The sequence below is a fragment of the Tamandua tetradactyla genome, chromosome 9 (assembly GCF_023851605.1).
Source record: "Tamandua tetradactyla isolate mTamTet1 chromosome 9, mTamTet1.pri, whole genome shotgun sequence".
Lineage (NCBI taxonomy): Eukaryota > Metazoa > Chordata > Mammalia > Pilosa > Myrmecophagidae > Tamandua > Tamandua tetradactyla.
The window spans coordinates 117,352,300-117,370,706 of record NC_135335.1 but is presented as its reverse complement, the minus strand read 5'-3'; the positions used below and the strand labels follow the sequence as shown (position 1 = coordinate 117,370,706).

Here is an 18,407-nt window from a genome sequence, read left to right as displayed (position 1 = left end):
CCACAAATACTTTCCATAGCAGCTCTATTCATCAGAGGTATAAACTGGAAACAACCCAAATAACCATCAAAAGGTGAACAGATAAAGAAAAATGTTGTAGTGTTAATGAAACATTAACCCACCCACAGCAAAAAGGAATGAGTTAATGATGCATACAAAATAGATGAATCTCAAAAATACACTGAGCAAGTAGCCAGACATACTGAGTAACTACTAACAGGACTACTAACAGGTGCTGGGTTTCTTTTTGGAATGATGGAAATGTTCTGGAATTAGGTAACGGCAATGGTTGCAGAACATTATGAATATACTAAAAATCACTCATTTGTACACCTTACCATGAGTTTTATGTTATGTGAATGATATCTCAATTAAAACAAAGTAACCAGACATGAAAAAATATGTACTATATAATTCTATTTACATCAAATTTTAGAGCAGCATTGTCTTAACTTTCTGAATGATGGAAATGTTTCATATTCATGCTAACCAATACGGTAGCTAGAAGAACAAATTCTTAATTTTATTTAATTTTAATAAATTTGATTTAGAAAAGGCACATATGTTACTGGCTGCTATATGGGCAGCACAAGTCTAAAAGATGAATATAATTTATAGTAATAGAAAATTAATTGGTGGTTGCTGGGGCGATTTGGGGAACTGACTTGAAGGGGCACAAGGGAACCTTTTGATATAATAGAAATGTTCTATATGTTGATGATAGTGATAGTTATGCTGACATATATATTTGTCAAAGCTCAAACTCCATCCTTGAAATTGATGCTTTCATTAAGAAAATCCTTTAGGCAATAAAGTCTAAGATATATACATATATATATAATGATAAAAGAATCAATTTTAGATAACTATCTTCCTTCAAGACTACTTAACTATTACAAACCATAGACTGTAGTCCACAGTAATATATTTTAATATTCTTTCATTAACAGTAATAAATGTACCACATCACTACAGGGGTCAATAATGGCGGGGGGAGTTTAAGAAGTCAGAGATGTTTTAGGTTTTTTTTAATATTTTTATTTCATTTTCTGGGGTAATGAATATGTTCTAAAATTGAGCATGGTAATAAATGTCACAATTATGTGAAGATACTATGATATTTGCATTGATTGCATACTTTGGATGGATTCTATGGTGTTGTCAATGTATCTTAATAAAATTGCATTAAAAAAAAAAACCAGGAAATTATACAACAGAAAAACAGAAAAAAAAAAAAACCCCAAAATGGGAAATTACACAAAAGAAAGACAAACAAAGTAAGACTATAATTTAATTTCTTGTGGCCTGATTTAAAAATCTGTCCCCTCCTTCAGGTGTAAAAATTCCAGTGTATGCTACCACATCTACCCAAGTTTTCAGATATCACAATCCCTTAAAAATGAAAATATCTATATAGGAAAAACAAGGGCTGTTATGACAAGGAAGACTCTTGTATCACTTGGGTCTCAGCTCTAAAGTCATCTCAGAGAAGCTATCCCTAATAAAGTTGTCCCTTCCTCTTATCCACGTCATTCTTTTCTTCTTTTTAAAAAATATTTTTACTGATAAACCCTCACAGACATACACTCCACACATGGTGTACAATCAATGGCTTACAACATCATCATGAATACATAGTTGTGTATTCATCACCATGATCATTTTTTAGAATATTTGCATCACTCCAGAAAAATAAAAACAAAAAAGAAAACACTCATACATGCTGTACCCCCACCCTTCCCCCTCACCAACCACCAATATTTCCACCCACCCAACTTATTCTACCTTTTGGTCCCCTTTTTGTTTATCCATTTTTCATCCATATATATTTTTTTTACTCATTTGTCCATAGCCTGGACAACAGGAACAACAGACAAGGTTTTCACAATCCCACAGTCTCACTACAAGTTATATTTTTATACAATTGTCTTCAAGAATCAAGGTTACTGGAACATAGCTCAACAGCCTCAGGTACTTCCCTCCAGCCACTCCAACACACCACAAACCAAAAAGGATATCTATATAATGCATAATAACCTCCCGACTCTTGTTTGAAATCTCTCAGCCACTGAAACTATTTTGTCTCTTTTCTCTCATCACCCTTGTCAGGGTTAGGTTTGTGTCAACTTGGCCAGTGATGGTGCCTGGTTGTCTGGTTGGGCAAGCACTGGCCTGTCTGTTGCTATGAGGACATTTCGTGGACTTAAACCATGAACACGCTGGCTGCATCCACAGCTGACTGCATTTGTAATCAGTTAAGGGGAGTTCTTCTGCAATGAATGATGCTTAATCTAATCACCAGATGGCTTTTAAGGAGGATTCAGAAGAGAGTCATTCTTTCTGCTTCAGTCCTCAATGAACTCCAGTCTCCTATGGAGTGCACTGAGGACATTCATCGGAGTTGCTAGCTTGCTGCCTGCCCTATAAACCTTCAACTCTACATTCCTGCAGTTATGTGAGCCACTTTTATAATTTTATATCTACAGATATCTCTTGCTGATTCTGTTTCTCTAGAGAACCCCAAACACCCCTTTTGGTCAAGGCTTTCTCAATCCCTTGATGCTGGGTCCTGGCTCACCCTGGGATTTCTGTCCCATGTTCTCAGGAGATTTACACCCCTGGGAGTCATGCCCCACATTGGGGGGAGGGCAGTGAGTTCACCTGCTGAGCTGGCTTAGAGAGAGAGGCCACATTTGAGCAAAAGAAGAGGTTCTCTGGGGGTGACTGTTAGGCCTAATTTTAAGAAGACTTAGCCTATCCTTTGCAGGAATAAGCCCCAGAGGGACGAAGCCCAAGATACAGGACTCGGCCTATTGATTTGGTTGTTCCCACTGCTTATGAGTATCAGAAATACTCCAAATGGGCAAGTTAAATATTTCCTCCCTTCTCCCCAGTCTCCCAAGGGAACCTTGCAAATACTTTTTAATTCACTGCCCAAATTACTCTGGGATATACTGGAGTATCACACTAACCTGGACAAACCAACAGAATCTCATGCCCTATTCAAGATTCCATGTACTTATGGTGTTCAACTAAACTATTCATGTCATTATTTTCTTAATCACACTTACCACAACCCATATTATCTCACATATTTCTTTGTTGACCCAATTTGCTCCATTAGAACATAAGCTCCCTGAGGGCAAAGTCTATAGTTCAACATCCTATCTCCATGCCTAGCATGGTGGCACTTAAAAATGAGTTGAATGAAAGCAGGAATGCCTATATACGTATTTCCTCAATAATACAAATTTTGAATAGGTTTTCCCACAGCCTGCCTTCTTAAGATATTATCTTTTTTTAAACATATGGACTATTATGTTAGCAAAATGCATTAGCCATGTTCTACCTCTTATCTTTGAGGTAAACATTATTGGCTTTATAGAAGGAACACGGGATTTGGAAACAAAAAGACCATTAGCTCATTCAGGGAAAAGACAGGAGCCTACTGGTATCTTTGGGGTAAGCAATATTGATAGAATGGGAAAATCATGGGTTTTGGAGGCAAGAAGGCCTGGTTTACATCATGGTTCCATAGTTCACTAGTTATAATAAGCAGAAGAGAGGTTCAGGGAATGATAGTGACTATAATCCAGCCACTATTTTTTGCATAAAATACAACTTCACAAGTCCTGGAATATCATGTGGAAAACACGCCAGAATTGCCTCTAGACCTTCAGCCTTAGAAAAGAGCTTGAGCTGAGGTCAAAAAGTACCTAAGTTCCATTACGGAGTCAGGTGAAATGACGAAGGCATTAAGGAGGTCACTGGGTTTTTCTACAATTCTTAATTCATCCTAATCTATTATTTGCTTTTATTCTTCAGCCTTTTTCACAGAGAAAAAAAGATTTGCCAAAACCTATCTTTGTGACCCAAGGGCTTATAAAGCAGGTGATACAGATGGCTATTACTTTAAGAGGACTAAATCCATGATTTCTGCTACTCTCTTGGCAAACTTGGTTCCTGAAACTTCCAGATTATAATTTAAAAGATAACTTTAAATCTTATTCTGTGTTTGGACTTGCAAATTGTCACCCACATTTTTAAGCTTATCTCCTTCCAGTCTCTCGTTCTTTTAATCTACTGCTTCTGTAGGTAGAGATCTGAGATCACTTGCTTTAAAATCATCTGTTCTGCTCAAGTTGTTGATCATAGCAGGCTCTATGATTTTCAACCCACAATAATTTCCCAGTTCTATGATATAGAGAACTGAAATGTCCTGTATTGCTAATTGTCTTATATATATTTCTTGAATCCCTAATTAGTTTGAGAGCTAGGGCAACCCTAAAATATTACTTTTTTACCTCTTAAAGGCATAGCCCTGTAATTATACTATCTCTTCCATTCCATGAAGAAACAATTTTCTGTAAAGTTGATGTACTTTTTCTGAGAGTAGCATTCTCATTAAATTCACAAAACTTTATCTGACAATGAAGATACTTAAAACGAAAGTACTTACTTGCATCAACCATTGATTTATATTCCAAAAGTTGTTGTTTTGTTTGTGCTCTCAGTCTGAAAATAAATAGAGCAGAAAGTCATATTATTGACTGAGGTTTTATTCATTACTATTTGATAAACCAACTCATCTTTTCTGGAAGCTGATGCAACAACTTAAGTACAAATAAATTCACTATTAATGTCTCCCAATTTGGCCTCATTTTCTTTAAAACGGGCATAAAGAACTTGAGGTCTCACAGGAAGACACAAAATGGAATACAGTGGGACAATGCGACCTATGAGGAAATATTTCATATTGTAGGTAAGAGGGACCTTTTAAAAGTAAAGCTGCAAGACGTTTATCAGCCAAGCCTTTCAGCTCAGTGCTCAAGTCAAAATATTGTCACAACGCTCATTCAGAAAAACAACAGAAACACCCTTATGATTTTAAAGCAGAAAGTGGCAAACTTCTTTTGTAAAGAGCCGAGAGTAAAGACTCAAGGCTTTTTAAGTCATGTTTCAGGTGCAATCACTCAACTCTGCCGTGTTAGCATCAGGTTTGTGTTCCATCAAGTTCTCATTTACGGGCACTGAAACGTCACATAAGTTCCACGTGTTATGAAACATTCTTCTCGTGATTCTCCCACCTAACCTCTCAAACACATAAAACCACTCCTACCTCGAGTGGCCACAGAAAACAGGTAGAGGCAGGTAGGCCCAAGGTGGTTTAACCCACCCCAGGCTGAGAAGACGGATGTCCCTTCTCAACAAGCCTCCCCTAGTAGCTGCTCGGAGGAAAAGCATAAACGCCGTCCTCCTCGAGAGGCGACGAGACTAATTCAAGCTTCTCGCTGAAAAAGGGTCACAGCTCTAGGACACAAGGGCGGGGCCCCCTCGCGCAGCGCAGGGCCAGGACGCGCCGCCGGGGCCCGGGGAGGTCGCCCGCCGGAGCCCGGGGAGGTCGCCCGCCGGAACCCGGGGAGGACGCGCCGCCGGGGCCCGGGGAGGTCGCCCGCCGGGGCCGGGGGAGGTCGCGCCGCCGGAGCCCGGGGAGGTCGCGCCGCCGGGGCCCGGGGAGGTCGCCCGCCGGGGCCCGGGGAGGTCGCCCGCCGGAGCCCGGGGAGGTCGCCCGCCGGAGCCCGGGGAGGACGCGCCGCCGGGGCCCGGGGAGGTCGCGCCGCCGGAGCCCGGGGAGGTCGCCCGCCGGGGCCCGGGGAGGTCGCCCGCCGGGGCCCGGGGAGGTCGCGCCGCCGGGGCCCGGGGAGGTCGCCCGCCGCGCGGGCGGGGAAGGGCGGCCGGGGGCGGCGCGAAGGCCCGGGCGCCGCGCCACTCGCCCCCACGCGACGAGACCGAGGGCGCCATCCTTCCAAGGGGTCAGGGCGCTTCGGCGCGCCGGGAAGAGTCACACCGAGGGTGACTGAGGCGGAACTCAAAGCCCGGACGTTCCGACCAAGGGGCGGGCGGAGCTCCTGGGCACGACGCGGCCAGAGCGAAAACCTGAGCAGCAGGGTCTTGCGATCCTCGCTGCCCGCCGCCTCGGCGCCGGCGACCGGCAGCTGCCCGTCTTCCCCGCCCTCCGCGCCCGAGTCCGCGGGCTCGGCGACGGCTCTCGCTTCCGGCTGCTTCTCCATGGCCGGCTGGCGCGGAGAGCTGGCACGCGGGAGGGGAGAAGGGCCAGCAAACGGGCCGCGCCTCAGAGGAGATTCCCGCCGCCGAGCCGAGGACCGGAAGTGGCCGGGGTCAAACGCGCCGCTGGCCCCGCCCCTTCCGCTTCACGAAGGGAAGCCGAGAGCCGGACGGCTGCGGAGGGGGATTCTTTGTGTGTGTGATAGGCAGTGTTTTAATAAATTTCAGCTGAAACCAACAATCAGCTCTCCCTAATATTGTTAAGAGTACGGTTAACATCTTTGGAAAAACAGCAGAAATATTTAATACCCATTTGTGCTGAAATGTTTTACAATAGCCAGCAGGTGGCGGTACTATGCAACAATTCCATACTAAGTCACCTAATAACAAAAATTAATACTACCTGCAAATACTAATATTTCTGGTTATTCCATATATCCTAATGATCTACTCAGCAGCACCCAGTGTACCATCTTTTTTAATGAGGAAAAATCGCAGAAATTTCTCAAACTGTAACTTGGTCTCTGCGTTACAGAATGCTGAAACAGTCATGACTGACAGCTTATTTTTAGTAATCCATTTCACAAATTTATAGTCATAAGGTACGTTGTTCTTCATATCAGAAAGGTCTGCATCTAGCAAAGACACATCAGCAATGAAGTACCTTCCCTCAGAAACTATATGTTTTACCCCAACATGTTTCAAGTAAATGGACCATCCGATCTCTTTTTCTCTTTTTTTAAATTCAACTTAACAATACACAAACACAAACATTCTTACCATATGATCATTCTATTCTTGATATGTAATAAATAACTCACAATATCATCACATAGTTGTATATTCATCATCATGATCATTTCTTAGAACATTTGCATCAATTCAGAAAAAGAAAGAAAAAGAAAACAAAAAAAAATTCATACATACCATACCCCTTACCACTCCCTTTCATTGATCACTAGCATTTCAATCTACTAAATTTATTTTAACATTTGTTCCCCCTGTTATTTATTCATTTTAAATCCATATGTTTCATTCATCTGTCGATAAGGTAGATAATAGGAGCATCAAACACAAGGTTTTCAGAATCACACAGTCACATTGCGGAAGCTTTATATAATCATCTTCAAGAAACAGGGCTACTGGAGCACATACTTCTAACTCTCTCAGCAGAGAAAGTAACGTTTTGGGTCATCCATGCACTTTATGTCAATCCACAAATCTCGCGCTTCCTGTAAGGAACTGCACAAGTATAGATGGTATTTTGTTGAACTGTCTGTGAATGTTTGATCAAATGGTTAGGACCAATAGACCAGCCAAGCTTCTAGCCAGTTATGCTGAAAGTCTTTCCAGCACTTCCTAATCCCCGCCTTCCGTGCCCGAGTAACAAATAAATATTGTTATTGTTTTTTCCCATGTGTCTGGAAAAGAGGCTGTTTTTAAATGGTTATTTCCAAAATACACAAGCCGTTCATAAACCGCATCCCTGATGCAGAGTGTGTCATATTTGATGCAAAAGTTAGTAATTACTTGGAGTTCTTCTTTGGTACACACCTTGCCAATGGGATTGTGGAATATTTAGTACAATAGCTTTGGTTTTATTTTTATTTATTTATTTACTTATTGCATGGGCAGGCACTGGGAATCGAACATGGATCTGTAGCATGGCAGGCGAGAACTCTACCTGCTGAGCCACTGTGACCCAATAGCTTTGGTTTTGGAATTAAATTCACTTTCGAGCTCTTGAAGATCCAACATCCAGTGAGAAGTAGACCATTTTTTTTTCCATCAACAGGTTTAGATTTTAGCATAAAAACAGGTGTTGGCAGTGGCAGAATTCTTGCCTGCCATGCCTGAGACCCGAGTTGGATTGTTGATGCCTGCCCATGTTAAAAAAAAAAAAGATGCGAGCGAGCGAGAGAGAGAGAGAGAGAGAGAGAGAGAGAGAGAGAGAGAGAGAGAGAGAGAGAGAGAGAGAGAGAGAGAGAGAGGAAAAAGAATGAAATGTGAGCCCAGCCATACAGTATACCAAAAAAAAAAAAAGGATTAAAAAAAACAGGTGTTGTTCCAGTCATTCTCACACAGGCTCATAGCAGTCATAGAAAGGCTCGATGACCCCATCTCCAGCATCAATTAATCTTTGAATAGCACTAAAAAGAGGTCCATATGCTCCTACTGTCACAAGGATTTTCTTTATTTGGATTGAAGGATCTGCAGCCAACATTGCTATCAGGTCCTTCTATTCTTTTTGCATTTTCGAATTTCAAAGACATTTTAGCGAAAGTAAAGAAGTCAAGAATTTTTGAAGAATAAATTGTCTTCAGGAATTCTGTTCTATAGTCAAGGCAGCAGAGTCTTCTCAGGGCCAAAACAATGCCTAGCTCAGCTGGCAATTCTGTTTCCCAGGGCTTGAGGGCTTGGTTGAAAGTAATTCAGATGTGGGGGAGGAACTTGGGCACGAATTGACTTGGGTCTGAACTCAGGCTTGGATTGGGGAGGAGACCACTGATAGCATGGGTGGTTCACAGCTGGAAGAGGTAAAGGGAGAGCTTCACAGGGAAATTTTATCAAATACTACAAAAAGAAGGAACACCAGTTCTACTCAAATATTTCCAAAAAATTGAGGAAAAAGGACACTACATAGTTCATTTTATGAAGCTAACATCACTCTAATAACAAAACTGGGTAAAGAAACTATAAGAAAGGAAAATTATGGGCCAATCTCCCTAATGAATATAGATGCAAAAATTGTCAACAAAATCCTAGCAGAATGAATCCAATGATACATTAAAATAATTATACACTAACAGGACTTCCAGGCCAAGATGGTGGCTTAACAACGTGCGCATTTTAGGTCGTCCTCCAGAACAACTACTAAATAACCAGAAACAGTACAGAACAGCTCCTGGAGCCACGATAGTGACCCAACACACAGCGTACCCCACTCTGGACCAGCTGGACCGGCTGCAAGCACCCCCCAGAACTGTGAGTTCCCCAAGCTGCGGTGGCCAGAGCCCCTCCCCCACAGGCCGCTTCCCAGAGGGGAAAGGAAAGGACTTTACCAGCAGAAGGAACTGAGCACAACCAAACGCCAATTGTGGAACTAATTAACAAATTCTGACTACTAAAAATAGGCCCCCAGCTTAGGTGAACCTGATCAAAGTGGAGGTTGCTCATTTTTGCCCCAGCGCCAAGGGGGCAGTACTGACAGAAAAAGGGGGGAAAAGAAAAGAAGGAAACAGAGGTTTTTGTGGCTGTGTTTCTACAAAAGCTTGGCTGCCTTTCGATACCCCAGTGGGGATTCTAAGGCTGCAGCTGCCCCAGGCATAGGCAGAAGTGAGCTCTTTTGGTGGCTTATCTGGAGCTTGTGCCTTCCCCAGGGGAGGGGTGAAGCCCAACTCAGGTGGAATCCCTCCATCAAGAAATTCAGACACCAGGGCTTGGTAATTTGAAGTCATTAAAGCCAGCCTACAAACTGTCCTCTGTCTCCACCACGCCCCCAGCAGGGAGAGTCTACCAAAGTTAAAGGTACCACATCATCTTATGCTGGTAGGACCTGCAGGCAGACAAGCACCACATACTGGGCAGGATAAGAAAAACAGAGTCCAGAGACTTCACAGGAAAGTCTTTCAACCTGCTGGGTCTCACCCTCAGGGAAAACCAACACAGGTGACTCTTTCCTCCTGATAGGAGGCCAGTTTGGTCTGGGAAAATCTGGCTGGGGTCTATAGTACCTAAGTAGACCCTCCTATGTGTGTGTGTGTGGGGGGGGGCGGGGGCGGGTAAGGCACCACACAAGTAGGACAAGAAACAAGAAAACAAGAACTGAAAAATTCTCCTCTGTTAAACAAAACTTAAGTTAGAGGTCCAGATAAAGCTAAACTTAATGTCAAAGAACAGATAGACAACAAATTCATCCAGCAAGAAAACCCTAGGTAAAAGAAGTGAAAACAATCTTCAGAATAAACTAATTAACGTAGTTAAATGCCTAGATGCCAGCAAAAAATAACAGATCACACTAGGAAAATTGAAGATATGGCCCAGTCAAAGGAACAAACCAACAATTCAGATGAGATACAGGAGTTGAAACAATTAATTCATAAAGTTTGAACAGACATGGAAAACCTCATCAAAAATCAAATAGATGAATTGAGGGAGGATATAAACAAGGCAAGCAATGAACAAAAAGAAGAAATTGAAACTCTGAAAAAGCAAATCACAGAACTTATGGGAATGAAAGGCACAGTAGAAGAGATGAAAAAAACAATGGAAACCTACAATGTCAGATTTCAAGAGGCAGAAGATAGGATTAGTGAACTGGAGGATGGAACATCTGAAATCCGACAAACAAAAGAAAATATAGGGAAAATAATGGAAAACTATGAGCAGGGACTCAGGGAACTGAATAACAACATGAAGCACACAAATATATGTGTTGTAGGTGTCCAGAAAGAGAAGAGAAGGGAAAAGGAAAAGGAGGAGAAACACTAATGGAGGAAATTATCACTGAAAATTTCCCAACTCTTATGGAAGACTTAAATTACAGATCCAAGATGTGCAGTGTACCCCAAAGAGAATAGACCCAAATAGACATACTCCAAGACACTTACATCTGATACCAGAATGTCAGAGGTCAAAGAGAAAGAGAGAATCTTAAAAGCAGCAAGAGAAAAGCAATCCATCACATACAAGGGAAGCCCAATGAGACTATCCATAGATCTCTCAGCAGAAACCATGGAGGTGAGAAGACAGTGGGATGATATATTTATTACTAAAAGAGAAAAACTGCCAACCAAGAATTCTATATCCAGCAAAATTGTGCTTCAAAAATGAGGGAGAAATTAAAAATTTTCAGACAAAAAATCAGTGACAGAATTTGTGACCAAGAGACCAGCTCTGCAAGAAATACTAAAGGGAGCATTAGAGACAGATATGAAAAGACAGAGGAGAGAGGTATGGAGAAGAGTGTAGAAAGGAACACTATGAGTAAAAAGAAGGAAAATTAGATATGACACATAAAATCCGGAAAACAAAATAGTAGAAGAAAGTACTACCCGTGCAGTAATAACACTAAATGTTAATGGATTAAAATCACCAATAAAAGGACGTAGACTGGAAGAATGGATTGAAAAACACGACCCATCTATATGCTGTCTCTACTCAAAGGACATGAGAGCAAGGACACAAATGGACATTTGCGCACCAATGTTTATAGCAGCATTATTTACAATTACCAAGAGATGGAAACAGCCAAAATGTCCATCAACAGATGGGTGGCTAAAAAAACTGTGGCATTTACATACGATGGAATATTATGCAGCTGTAAGACAGAATAAAGTCATGAAGCATGTAACAACATGAATGGACCTTAAGGACATTATGCTGAGTGGGATTAGCCAAAAACAAAAAGACAAATCATGTATGGTCTCACTGATATGAACTGACATTAGTGAATAAACTTGGAATATTTTGTTGGCAACAGAGACCATCAGGAGATAGAAATAGGGTAAGATATTGGTTAACTGGAGCTGAAGGGATACAGATTGTACAACAAGACTGAATATAAAAACTCAGAAATGGACAGCACCATATTACCTAAATGTAATACAATTATGTTAAAACACTGAATGAAGCTGAAGGGTGAGAATGATAGAGGGAGGAGGGCTGGGGGCATAAATGAAATCACAAAGAAAGATAGACGATAAACATTGTGATGGTATAATCTAGGAAGGCTGGAGTGTATAATAATACTGACTAAATGTACAAATTTAAAAATGTTTTGCATGAGGAAGAACAAATGTCATTACTGCAGGGTGCTGAAAATAGATTGTAATAAATATTTTAAAATTTCAACTTATGTGTGAGACTAAAGCAAAAAATGCTTATTTGGTACAAAATTTATATTTTGACTACTGCATCTCCTAATATAACTTATGTAGATAGTTGGTTGAACAACAAAAGTAATGGAACCTTGGGTAGGACATGAGATTTTGTTGGTTTGTCTACAGTGATGCCCCGATGAATCCCAGAGTGATTTGATCAGTGACTGGAAAAGTATTTGCAAAGTCCCCTTCAGGGAATGGTGAGAACGGGGGAAAATTCAACCTCCCCAAGTTGAATTCTTGATATTCTCACAAGCAGTGTGGACAACCAAAGTCATAGGCTGAACCCCCAGTCTTCAGGTTTGTTCATATGAAACTTAACCCTACAAAGGATAGGTCAAACCTACTTAAAATTAGGCCTAACTGTCACCCCCAAGAGAACCTCTTTTGTTGCTCAGATGTGACCTCTCTCTCCAGCCAACACAACAAGCAAACTCACTGCCCTCCCCTTGTCTACCTGGGACATGACTCCCAGGGGTGTGGATCTTCCTGGCAACGTGGGACAGAAATCCCAGAATGAGCTGAGATTCAGCATCAAGGGATTGAGAATAACTCGAGAATGAGCTGAGACCCAGCATCAAGCGATTGAGAAAACCTTCTCGACCAAAAGGGGGAAGAGTGAAATGAGACAAAGTGTCAGTGGCCAGAGATTCCAAACAGAGTCGAGAGGTTATCCTGGAGGTTATTCTTATGCATTAAGTAGATATCACCTTGTTAACCAAGATGTAATGGAGAGGCTGGAGGGAACTGCCTGGAAATGTAGAGCTGTGTTGTAGCAGCCATGTTTCTTCTTCTTTTTTTTTTTTTTAATTTATTTATTAATTAAAAAAATAAAGAAACAAAATAAAACAACATACATAATCAGTAATCCACAATATCATCACTTAGTTGCATATTCATCATTTCTTAGAACATTTGCATTAATTCAGAAAAAGAAATAAAAAGACAATAGAAAAAGAAATAAAACAAACACAGGAAAGAAAAAAAAAAAGATTATACCTACCATACCCCTTACCCTTTGCTTTCATTGATCACTAGCATTTCAAACTGAATTTATTTTAGCATTTGTTTCCCCTATTATTTATTTTTATTCCATATGTTCTACTCCTTTGTTGACAAGGTAGATAAAAGGAGCATCAGACACAAGGTTTTCACAATCACACAGTCACATTGTGACAGCTGTATCATTATTCAATCATCCTTAAGAAACATGGCTACTGGAAAACAGCTCTACATTTTCAGGCAGTACCCTCCAGCCACTCCATTACATCTTGAATACAAGATGATATCTACTTGATGCATAAGAATAACCTCCAGGATAACCTCTCGACTCTGGAATCTCTCAGCCATTGACACTTTGTCTCATTTCCCTCTTCCCCCTTTTGGTCGAGGTTTTCTCAATCTCTTGATGCTAAGTCTCAGCTCATTCTAGGGTTTTTCTCAATCCCTTGATGCTGAGTCTCCGTTCATTCCAAGATCTCTGTCCCACATTGCCAAGAAGGTCCACACCCCTGGGAGTCATGCCCCACTTAAAGAAGGGTAGGGTGGTGAGACTGCTCGTTGTGTTGGCTGGACAGACAGCCCACATCTGAGCAACAAAAGAGGCTCTCTTCGGGGTGACTTTTAGGCCTAAATTCCAAGTAGACTTGACCTATCCTTTGCAGGGTTAAGTTTCATACAAACAAACCCCAAGACTGGGGACTCTGCCTATACCTTTTTTGTCCACACTGCTTGTGAGAATACCAAGAATTCAACTTGGGGAAGTTGAACTTCTCCCCATTCTCACCACTACCTGAAGGGGGCTTTGCAGATACTTTTCCACTCACTGATCGAATCACTCTGGGATTCATCAGGGCATCACTCTGGACAAACCAGCAAAATCTCATGTCCTACCTGAGAGTCCAAGTACTTAAGGCGTTCAATCAAACTATCCAGTAGCCATGTTTCTTGATGGTGATTGTGTAATCATACAGCTTTCACAATGTTACTGTGTGATTGTGAAAACCTTGTGTCTGATGCTCCTTTTATCTGCCTTGTCAAAAGATGAGTTTAACATATGGAATAAAAATAAATAATAGGGGGAACAAATGTTAAAATAAATTTAGTTTGAAATACTAGTGATCAATGAAAGGGAGAGGTAAGGACTATGGTATGTAAAATTTTTTTTTTCTGTTTTTGTTTTATTTTTCTGTTGTCTTTTTATTTCTTTTTCTGAATTGGTGCAAATGTTCTAAGAAATGATCATGATAATGAATGTGCAACAATGTGATAATATTGTGAATTACTGATGATATATGTAGAACGGAAGGAACATATATTCAGAATGTTCGTGTTTCTTTCTTGTTTTTTTTTCAAATTAATAAAAAATTTTTTAAAAAGTTTAATCAGCAAATAATAATAATAATAATAATTATACACCACAATGAAGTGGGTTTTATACCAGGATGCAAAGATGGTCCATCACAAGAAAATCAATGTAATATAGCATATTAAAGGGAAAAAAATCACATGATCATATCGAGTGATGCATGCTGAAAAAGCATTTGAAAAAAAATTAACATCCTTTTCTCATTGAAAAAAAAATCTTGAAAAGGTAGGAATCAAAGGAAACTTCCTCAATGTGATAAAGGATATATGTTAAAAAATGCACAGCCAGCATTGTACTCAGTGATGAGAGAATGAAAGCCTTCCCCCTAAAATCAGGAATGAGACAAGGATGCCCTCTGCCACCATCATTCAACATTGTACTAGAAATTATAGCTAGAGCAATCATGCAGGAAAAAGAAATAAAAGGCATTCAAATTGGAAAGGAAGAAGTAAAATTTTCATTATTTGTAGATGACATGATACTACACCTAGAAAATCCTGAGAAATCTACAACAAAGCTTCTTGAGCTAACAAATTCAGCAAGGTAGAAGGATATAAGATTAACATGCAAAAATCAATGTTTAGGTGGGCCGTGGTGGCTCAGCAGGCAGAATTCTTGCTTGCCATGCAGGAGACCCCAGTTCGATTCCTGATGACTGCCCATGCAAAAAAAAAAAAAATCATTATTTATACACAAGCATAGACCTAACTGAAGAGTCAATTAAGGAAACAATTCCATTCAAAATAGTAACTAAACTAGTCCTTACGGGAGGGAGAGGCCTGCGATCAGGTCTGCAACTGCCTCCTCAGCCAGACCTTCTGCAAAACCTTCCTGTCCCGCGGGGACACCGCGGCTCTCCAACCACCACCATGCCCTCTTCCGCCTTTACCGGCTCCTCTGCCACCGTCCTCGACAGCCTTGCCACCCTACCTTTCCTCCTCCAGAACAGCTACTAGGGGAGTAGAAACGATACAGAACAGCTCCCAGAGCCACGACAGAGATCAAAAAGACAGCGTACCCCATTCTGGAACGGCTGACTGTCTGGGAGAACCAGCTCTGGTGAGATCGCCGAGGGGCGCGGGCTTTCCTGGGCGGGGCGGCAAGCGGCCGGAGTCCCTCCCTTCCTCCTTCCCAGGCCAGCTGGCAGAATTGGGCAGGCGGTCCCCTCAAGCCGCGGCGGCTGGCGCCCCCACCACGCGAGGCCCACCGGACCAACTGAGAGAATTGGATCGGAAATCCCCAGACCGCAGAGAACGGTGACCGGGGGGTTCCCTCCCAAACACGTGACTCCCCGGTCCGGCTGGGAACAGTGCACTCTCCCGGGCTGCGGCAGCTGGCGCCCTCCTGCCACGCTTGGCGCCCCGGGCCAACTAGGAAATTCAGATGGGTGCTCTCCCGGGCTGTGGCGGCCAGCGACCCTCCCCGCGTTCGGACCCCCGGGCCGGCTGGCACTCTTCCAAGCCGCTTTGGCTGGTGAACCTCCCCCACGGCGAGAGTTTTCCAAAGTTAAAAGACCCACAGCACGTTTTACTGGTGGGACCCGCAGACAAACGTGTGCCACGAGCGCCACCTACTGGGCAGGATAAGAAAAACAGAACCCAGAGATTTCACAGAAAAATCTTTCAACCTGTTGGGTCCAACACCCAGGGAAATCTGACTAAATGCCCAGACGCCAGCAGAAGATAACGGATCACGCTCAGAAAATTGAAAATATGGCCCAGTCAAAGGAACAAACCAATAGTTCAAATGAGATACAGGAGCTGAGACAACTAATGCTGAATATACGAACAGAAATGGAAAACCTCTTCAAAAACGAAATCGATAAATTGAGGGAGGACATGAAGAAGACATGGGCTGAACAAAAAGAAGAAATAGAAAAACTGAAAAAACAAATCACAGAGCTTATGGAAGTGAAGGATAAAGTAGAAAAGATGGAAAAAAACAATGGATACCTACAATGATAGATTTAAAGAGACAGAAGATAGAATTAGTGATTTGGAGGATGGAACATCTGAATTCCAAAAAGAAAAAGAAACTATCGGGAAAAGAATGGAAAAATTTGAGCAGGGGCTCAGGGAATTGAATGCTAATATGAAACGCACAAATATATGTGTTGTGGCTGTCCCAGAAGGAGAAGAGAAGGGAAAAGGAGGAGAAAAACTAATGGAAGAAATTATCACTGAAAATTTCCCAACTCTTATGAAAGACCTAAAATTACAGATCCAAGAAGTGCAGCGCACCCCCAAAGAGATTAGACCCAAATAGGCGTTCTCTAAGACACTTACTAGTTAGAATGTCAGAGGTCAAAGAGAAAGAGAGGATCTTGAAAGCAGCAAGGGAAAATCAATCCATCACATACTAGGGAAACCCAATAAGACTATGTGTAGATTTCTCAGCAGAAACCATGGAAGCTAGAAGACAGTGGGATGATATATTTAAATTACTAAAAGAGAAAAACTGCCAACCAAGACTTCTATATCCAGCAAAATTGTCCTTCAAAAATGAGGGAGAAATTAAAACATTCTCAGACAAAAAGTCACTGAATTTGTGACCAAGAGACCAGCTCTGCAAGAAATACTAAAGGGATCACTAGAGTCAGATACGAAAAGACAGAAGAGAGAGGTATGGAGAAGAGTGTAGAAAGAAGGAAAGTCAGATATGATATATATAATACAAAAGGCAAAATGGTAGAGGAAAATATTATCCAAACAGTAATAACGCTAACTGTTAATGGACTGAATTCCCCAATCAAAAGACATAGACTGGCAGAATGGATTAAAAAACAGGATCCTTCTATATGCTGTCTACAGGAAACACATCTTAGACCCAAAGATAAACATAGGTTGAAAGTGAAAGGTTGGGAAAAGATATTTCATGCAAATAACAACCAGAAAAGAGCAGGAGTGGCTATACTAATATCCAACAAATTAGACTTCAAATGTAAAACAGTTAAAAGAGACAAAGAAGGACACTATCTACTAATAAAAGGAACAATTAAACAAGAAGACATAACAATCATAAATATTTACGCACCGAACCAGAATGCCCCAAAATACGTGAGGAATACACTGCAAACACTGAAAAGGGAAATAGACACATATACCATAATAGTTGGAGACTTCAATTCACCACTCTCATCAATGGACAGACATCTAGACAGAGGATCAATAAAGAAATAGAGAATCTGAATATTACTATAAATGAGCTAGACTTAACAGACATTTATAGGACATTACATCCCACAACAGCAGGATACACCTTTTTCTCAAGTGCTCATGGATCATTCTCAAAGATAGACCATATGCTGGGTCACAAAGCAAGTCTTAACAAATTTAAAAAGATTGAAATCATACACAACACTTTCTCGGATCATAAAGGAATGAAGTTGGAAATCAATAATAGGCGGAGTGCCAGAAAATTCACAAATACGTGGAGGCTCAACAACACACTCTTAAACAACAAGAGGGTCAAAGAAGAAATTGCAAGAGAAATTAGTAAATACCTCGAGGCGAATGAAAATGAAAACACAACATATCAAAACTTATGGGATGCAGCAAAGGCAGTGCTAAGAGGGAAATTTATTGCCCTAAATGCCTATATCAGAAAAGAAGAAAAGGCAAAAATTCAGGAATTAACTGTCCACTTGGAAGAACTAGAGAAAGAACAGCAAACTAATCCCAAAGCAAGCAAAAGGAAAGAAATAACAAAGATTAGAGCAGAAATAAATGAAATTGAAAACATGAAAACAATAGAGAAAATCAATAAGACCAGAAGTTGGTTCTATGAGAAAATCAATAAGATTGATGGGCCCTTAGCAAGATTGGCAAAAAGAAGAAGAGAGAGGATGCAAATAAATAAGATCAGAAATGGAAGAGGAGACATAACTACTGACCGCACAGAAATAAAGGAGGTAATAACAGGATACTATGAACAACTTTACGCTAATAAATACAACAATTTAGATGAAATGGATGGGTTCCTGGAAAGACATGAACAACCAACTTTGACTCAAGAAGACATAGATGACCTCAACAAACCAATCACAAGTAAAGAAATTGAATTAGTCATTCAAAAGCTTCCTAAAAAGAAAA

The 18,407-nt window shown here is 41.1% G+C and overlaps 1 protein-coding gene and 1 pseudogene across 2 annotated transcripts in view; both read right to left on the bottom strand.

Moving 5' to 3' along the window:
• Positions 1-6,182, bottom strand: part of CENPH (centromere protein H) — a 33,135-nt gene extending 26,953 nt beyond the window's left edge. Inside the window, exons 1-2 of one of the 2 annotated variants that reach the window (XM_077117409.1) lie at positions 5,938-6,182; positions 4,460-4,515 (exon numbers count right to left, since the gene is read on the bottom strand). In XM_077117409.1, coding sequence (XP_076973524.1) covers positions 4,460-4,515; positions 5,938-6,071 — 190 coding nt within the window. In that variant the 5' untranslated portion in view covers positions 6,072-6,182. Of the gene's footprint in view, positions 1-4,459; positions 4,516-5,119; positions 5,354-5,937 lie in introns of those variants that run through there. The other variant, XM_077117410.1, reaches the window with a different exon arrangement.
• Positions 6,183-6,465: 283 nt separating this feature from the next.
• On the bottom strand, positions 6,466-8,290 carry LOC143645798 (kynurenine--oxoglutarate transaminase 3-like; annotated as a pseudogene).
• Positions 8,291-18,407: the final 10,117 nt, after the last annotated feature.